Here is a 7564-nt window from a genome sequence, read left to right on the forward strand (position 1 = left end):
GGACACAAAATGTGGTCCAGTCATACCTTCTCTTGGTTCTTATCATTCTTCTCATGGGGGCCTCCTCCACCTCCACCTCCATCACCTCCTCCACCTCCTCCATTACCACCTCTTCCTTCTTCTCCTCCTCCATCTCCAGCTCCACTAACTGAAGGGCCCCCAAATCCAGAGGTGGAACTTCCAGATACTCCTTTGAACTGGAACGTTCCCTCACTTGGTCTTTTTTCCACAGTCACATTGTCCTTGTTTTCACTCTTCTTTCTGTTCTTTTCTACACAGGGCACCACACCAAGTTGAAGCAAGCATTCCACGATGTTCAGTGCCACATCGCAGATGCGAGAACTGATGTCATGGTTAAGGACAAGATAAACAGCCCTCAGAACCACCTGGGGGAAGACAAAAGTAAAGTGAGAGTGATTAAGTTACTTGAATTACCTCTTCCTAAATAGATTTGGTTATTCCATTTAATACATTTCCTTTAGGCTATTCTATGCACTTAAGCATAAATAATTCAGGTAATTTTCAGATGATCTTATTAAGCTGCATTGGGACCTTGTGTATGTGCTTAATATAGAGTACAAATCACCCAAGGAATTAAAAATGTATAAGTGTGTTATATCACTTAAGGACTCTAAGACTTGCCATAATATACACAGTTAATGGAGATAACAAAACATAATGAATTAATGGGAGAGTAATTATTTGCCCAAATGGAGACTTGTTCAACTGATTTTTAAAATCAAAGTGTTTTAATTCCCTGCCAATAATGCTTTCTACCAATAATGGGTGAAGGGAAATGGTTTCCTTACGCACATAATAGAGGAACATTTGCACATTCGCAATTGTATCATTATCTACATTCAATTTTAAAAGCAAAATATTTGCATGTTTAAATTATGTCCTTATATTGATTTTAAAATTTTAAATTATTTGCTGACACAGGTTCCCTAATGTGAAATAAAAAAATTGTGTGACATATATTTGTAAAATATAACAACGCTTTCATTTGCTAGTAACCATAATTAAGACAGGCATTCTTGAGAATGCAGGTTTAAATGTTTTAATGGACTTCTATTCATTTTCTCTTGCTATATGGGTGGTTTATAGTCATGCTGCTTATATAACAAAAGGAAACAAACTGAGAATTTTTTATTTCCATTCTAGGAAAGAAGGACTTGGCGTGCGCGCATGCACGCGCGCACACGCACACACATTTACTATGTGTATTTAGGATTCACTAATGTTTTTAGATTATAAAATTATTCTGAGATCAGATCAAATCTAATGTAATGCTTAAGAAAAAAAGAAAAGAAAAGGTGCATCTAAGATGGGTGATACACTTGTGAAATTTTTTTAAAAAGGGTAGCTTTTTCAGGGACTTCCCTTGTGGCACAGTGGTTAAGACTCCACACTCTCAATGCAGGGGGCCAGTGTTCGATACTAGTCAGGGAACTAGATCCCACGTGTATGCCAAAACTAAGGAGGCCATGTGCCTCAACTAAGGAGCTCGCAAGCCGCAACTAAGGAGCCTGCCTGCCACAACTAAGACCCAGCACAATCAAATAAATAAATATTTTTTTTAAAGGGTAGATTTTTCATTTAAAGGCTCAACATTTCTAAGAATTTATATGCACATTTTATTCAACATTGTCAAAACTGGGCCAAAGATTCAATATCTTTCAAGCTTCAGTAAGAAAAATTCTTGCTCCTTACAGAAAGATCAAGCATGCCATTCTTGTGGACAAAGTTATTGGTCCCATCAATATGTTCTGTGTCTTCCAAGTAGCTGTAGTTTATGCAGGAGTCTGTGAGGCTTCGAGGCAGGTTTGCACATGCCAGGGGTTCATGTGGCATCTCAGGTATAGGCACCTGGTTACAGAGCTTCCTCATATGCTCACTGAAAAAGTCTGCATAGCCTACGTTAAATGACGCCAATGTGGTATTGAAGGTTGCAACTGTGATAGTGGAGATCTGGGATCGCACTAAAAAAAGGAAAGCAATGTCTTAGTTTTCCCCATATTAACCTACGACATCATGTTAGACAGTTATACTACTATTTAAATCATGACCACGATCACAGCATTAGCAGATATTTGACTAATAGTCTCAAAGCTATTCTCAACTCCCATGATGTTAAGTCATGTAATATCTGATAAACAATGAAGGCTATAGAAAATGTGAATTCTTAACTGGCTTCCTTGAGACCCAGGCTAGAATTTTTTGTCTAACAGGTGCATTTTACTCACCGTTAGATGACAGACCCTATTGGTATAGTTAAACTAGTTTGGTTGAAGTATTCCCCACAAGTAAATAGCTGTTAAAATATTTGGTTTTATCTAGTATATATAGGTAACAGCAAACAAGAAATATTCTTTTTCACCTTTGCTTAAGAATAATGGAACATAAATTTGTGGTGGTAACTAATAGATGTCATCAAATGCTTGAAGTACAGCCCAGGGAAAAGAGGGACTAAATTTATGCTCATAGGTTAAGAGCACAGAATAAGAAACCCCCATCTTGGATCCCATCCAGAGACACACATTTGCTCCACATAAAGCACAAAATAGCGGCTGTCTGGAAAGGGAATAGGTGGCCTTGGAAGGCAGGGATTTTCCTCCCACAGGAAGTGGACAAGCCCTTCAGAGGGACATCACAAATGCCCTCAAGTTTCTCCAAGCCCTGTAGGTCTATGCTCTTTTGAAAACAACCATGAATGGCTTGCCCTTGCTTTCCCTGAGAGGCATGGTGTTCATAGTGTGCTATCCAATAGCTCTTGCTACTGAGGAAATTTTAAGAATGGCTCACAAGTAAATTATCAAGCAATATAATACACGAATGCAATTTTTCAAAAAGCACACGGAGCCAGATTACAATGAAAATGGAACATGGAATAAAAACAGGAAACGGAACCTGGACGCCCACCTGCAGCGGCCGCCTCCAACCCACCTTCCTTGACGGTGTTTTCCCCATGGCTGTTGGAGTGGTCCGGCAGGTCACTCACCAGCGTGTGATGAGAGTGGGAGTGCCTGCCGCTCAGGCTCTCCATCTCAGTGGCCGCGTCCGAGCTGCCCCGCCGGGTAAATTTCCCTGAGATGGACAAGAGCACCACAAGAGGGTTTGAAAATCTGAAAGATTCTCTGCCAAGATTCTGTCTGTCCAAAGGACAGCAGTGATAGTGAGGGGATATTAGGCAGTATGTGAGGCACAGCCAACTAGCCTGCCTTGGGAACGTTCAGGGTCGAGATGATTGATGACGCTGCCTGTGATAAGGTCAGCCCCAATCTAAGCCAAATGTCAGAAACCATCTGTTCGGCCCCCGCTAGCTGTCAGCTCTTGCTTTTAAGCTGGGCTTCTTAATATGACATCCAGAAAGATAAAAAAAAAGCTCCTTTTTCTTTACATCTTCCTTTTTTAATATCTGAGTTAAAGGGAAGTCTGTCTTTGGATTCACAATGAAAGTTAATGCACAGAACCCTTTAAGGCTATGTGTCCACATCAAGAATGATCTAATATAGAGAACTTGTAGTTGCCAAGGTGGAGGGGGTGGGGGAGGGGAGAGAAGGAATGGGAATTGGGGATGAGCAGAGGCAAACTATTATATATAGGATGGATAAACAACATCCTACTGTACAGCACAGGAAACTATAGTCAATATCCTGTGACAAATCGTAATGGAAAAGAATATGAAAAAGAATATATATATATGAGTCACTTTGCTGTACAGAAGAAACACAATATTGTATATCAACTATACTTCAATAAAATAAAATCACTGAACTATAGAATGATCTAAGAAATAGGGCTATGACCTGTCTAATTAAACAGGATTGCTGCATAATTCAATTATCTGCATTTCTTTGGCTATGAAGACACAGCATTATTTTGGTCCTGGGGAGCCTGTATTTGGGACCAAATTCCTTGACTAAACTGTTCAAGAAAGATCCACATTTCCCTGGGAGCCCTAGATCCAGATTTCTAAACAGGTCACTGAAGCTCTGCCCTACTTTGGAAGGTCTTTGTGGTCACCTAAAATGGTGGTTTGCCAGCCTCCTTTTTCCATGCCTCGCCTGTCTTCTCCAAGCCCGGAGAAACTTCCGAAGGAGAATGCGCTGCAGGTGGGGGACACATCCAGGTGGTCCTCGTGCAGCAGGAATGGCACTCCCATTCTCCGAGGCCGCCTCTTCCCCGCGTGGTGGAATGGGATGGAACCTTTTCTCTCTCTGTCTTCTTTGCGGCTCTTGAACTACAGAAATGAGAGATGAAGGGTCAGGCACAGGGCAAAGGCAAGGTTACAGTTTGCTTCCCAAAGGGCTCCATGACCTGGGGTAAAATACAGGAAAAGGAGACCTGGAAAGTCACTGAATGTCATCCAATAGAGATGGAAGAAATTTCTACAATGTGTCAAAAGAGTGAAAGAAACTAAGGAAAAGATAATGTATTTCCTGGGTTTTTTTTTTCTTTTGCTGGGTTGGGTTTGAGGAGTGCTTCTCAAAGTGTAGCTCCTGGACCAGCAGCATCAGTGCCTGGGAAACTGTCAGAAATGCAAATTTTCAGGTTCAACCCCAGACATACTGGATCAGAAACCAAAAAGGGGAAACCAGCAATGTGTTTTAATAAGCCCTGTAGGTGATTCTGATGCTTGGTAAAACTTGAGAAGCCCTGGATTAGAGTATAAGATCCCTGAGTCATCACTTGGATCAGCCAGTCTTTTTCTGTTCCATTTCTCCAGACTGAGATACATTGTTTCAACCAAACAACTTCATATGTGTGCCTCTGCCCATAAGGAGAGGCAACTCTATTACTCCTACCAGTCAAATAAGTTCAAGGTCCAGTATAACTAAGAGTTTAGAATTGCTTGGAAATCTTTTAAAATATATCGACGTCTGGGCCTAACCTTCGGCAATTGTGACTTAATAGGTGTAGGGTCAGGCCTGGGCACTTGAATTTTTTTTAAGTTCTGCAGATTCTCATGTGCAGCCAGTATGGAAAACCTCTTTTGCCCCCACTGATTGACATTTTTAGAAAAACTACAGCCATTGCTTATTACTACATCATCAATGAAGGCAGAGCACTGCTTGTGGGGCAACACTCTGAGTTCACAGATAGGTTGTTAATTCTGTGTTATTCATTGACATAAACCAGTCATTTTGCAAAAGAGAAAAATAAGCCATCACACATATATTATTCTACATGTATTATTTTCTATTTGATTAGCTCCATTCACTTATAAAATAGAGAGGTGAAGTGTGGATTCATAAGAGCATGAATTACTTAGTTAGAAGACCTAGTTTTGAGTTTGGACTCAGCCTTTCAAAAACTACATAAAGTTGTTTTGTTTTTTTTTGCAGTATGCGGGCCTCTCACTGTTGTGGCCTCTCCCGTTGTGGAGCACAGGCTCCGGACGCGCAGGCTCAGCGGCCATGGCTCACGGGCCCAGCCGCTCCGCGGCATGTGGGATCTTCCCGGACCAGGGCACGAACCCGTGTCCCCTGCATCGGCAGGCGGACTCCCAACCACTGCGCCAATAAAGACTTTACATGCATTATCTCAATCCTCATAACCTTTTGAGGTAAGTATATTATGTACCCATTTATAGATGAAGAAACCAATATCATTTTGCCAGTATCGCATGGGTAGAAAGTGGTAGGGCTGGAATTTGAACCCCAGTCAACTGACTCCCAAGTCAGTTTATTTGCACAAAGACTCCACCTTTAATTTCCCACCTTTATGGTTCTAGCTTCTTATGGATGTTCAATAAATGTTTATTGAATGGAAACCTATACTGTCATTCACAAAGAGAAGTGATGGTCATAAACCTAGGGGTCAGTTATAAGGATTTACTACTTCATCAACAAAACTTGGTTTGTCCGTTGCCTTTAAAACAGAGATGATTTCAGGAATAAATGTTCCATGATGATCCCAACACTTTAAGAACTGCAGTAAGACCCAGTTTCTTAGGTGTAAATTGTGGAGAATAAAAATCTCATTGGAGGACTTCCCTAGTGGTACAGTGGTTAAGAATCCACCTGCCAATGCAGGGGACACGGGTTCGAGCCCTGGTCTGGGAAGATCCCACATGCTGCGGAGCAACTAAGCCCGTGCGCCTCAACTACTGAGCCTGCACTCTAGAGCCCGTAAGCCACAACTACTGAGCCTGTGTGCCACAACTACTGAAGCCCGTGCGCCTAGAGCCCACGCTCCACAACAAGAGAAGCCACCACAATGAGAAGCCTGCGCACCACAACGAAGAGTAGCCCCCGCTCACCACAACTAGAGAAAGCCCGCGCGCAGCAACAAAGACCCAACACAGCCAAAAATAAATAAATAAATAATAAATTAATTAAAAAGAAAACAACAAAACAGACCTTAGGAAAAAAAAAATCTCATTGGATTAAATGAGATTTATATAAAGTGCTAGGTAAAATGAGAATGAGCCATACAAATGTAAGTTACCATTACTGCTACTACAACCATGTCCATAACCACACTACTAAAAGCACTTTACACACATCATCAGGATTGAATTCTGTAACAACCCCACATGACATGTAGAATGGGAAGTACTCATGCACAAGGAGGGACTTGCCCAAGGTCATGCTGCCCAAGGTCATGCTGCCAGCCAGTGCGATAATTGGGAGTGGACCTCTGTTCTGAAGTCCTTCCCCATCCCACCCAACTCTGCAGCATGATCAGAAGCATCTCATGCCCCACTGTGTACTTTTTTTTTATTACCAAAATGCAAAGAACATAAATGGTTCTACTCACCTTCTTAAAAATGTTCATACCAAGGTCTGAAGAAAGATCCGGGACTGCAGACCTACGTAGGTTGGTCAATGAAACTCTGGAAAAAGCCTCAGAGCTGAGAGATTTTTCCTCTTCATTACACTTCATGGTGAGATCCTTAATAGACAATAAAGGTAGATTAATGATCAAGGACTTAGAGATATATTTCATATTAATTGTAACTTCTGTTTGGAGTTTCAACAGTGAGACTACGAAGTTCCAGATTTAGGAAAGCTAAGAAAATAAGGAGGGGACAGGTATCTCCTTTTCTCTTTCTATTAAAAAAAAAAAAGTATTTTTACATTTAATGATTCACCAGAGGAGATATTCACTTTGGGCAGAATCATCTATTACTAAAACAGAGCATATTTCCTTTTCATTCTGATATTGCTCCTGTTTATTTTCAGAATACGCAGACGTCTTTTAGACGCAGCCAAATCACATTTCAGTAAGCCCAGACAACTGGAACACACAGTGAATCGTACTTTTCTCTACATATTCAATATGTGGTATTGATGAAAAGGATGAAAAGAACAAGCATTCAAGCTGGTATTAGGACTTTCATTTATCAAAAAGTGATTTTCAGGGGGATGTCATCAGTACACATTGAGTTTACTCCTCCAAACATCTATAATAAAGAGCTAGACTATATATCAAAAAATGAAATTGCTAATGACGACACTGAGGCACTGGAAAATGTGAGCTATGCAAAAGGAGGTTAAATCACGTTCAGTAAAGTGCTAGTGTCATGCATTTTATAATATCATCAATTGACACTTAT

The 7564-nt window shown here is 40.9% G+C and overlaps 1 protein-coding gene across 2 annotated transcripts in view; it reads right to left on the minus strand.

Moving 5' to 3' along the window:
- UNC80 (unc-80 homolog, NALCN channel complex subunit) overlaps nt 1-7564 on the minus strand; it is a 241679-nt gene that overhangs the window by 194413 nt on the left and 39702 nt on the right. For both annotated transcript variants that reach the window (XM_029225347.1, XM_029225346.1), the window contains exons 9-13: nt 6766-6900; nt 4027-4243; nt 2947-3087; nt 1714-1982; nt 27-386 (exon numbers count right to left, since the gene is read on the minus strand). In XM_029225347.1, the coding sequence (XP_029081180.1) occupies nt 27-386; nt 1714-1982; nt 2947-3087; nt 4027-4243; nt 6766-6900 (1122 nt within the window). The remainder of the gene's footprint in view (nt 1-26; nt 387-1713; nt 1983-2946; nt 3088-4026; nt 4244-6765; nt 6901-7564) is intronic.

Source organism: Monodon monoceros, unplaced genomic scaffold (assembly GCF_005190385.1).
Source record: "Monodon monoceros isolate NGI ecotype Baffin Bay Population unplaced genomic scaffold, NGI_Narwhal_1 Super_Scaffold_16, whole genome shotgun sequence".
In the NCBI taxonomy this organism is placed as follows: Eukaryota; Metazoa; Chordata; class Mammalia; order Artiodactyla; family Monodontidae; genus Monodon; species Monodon monoceros.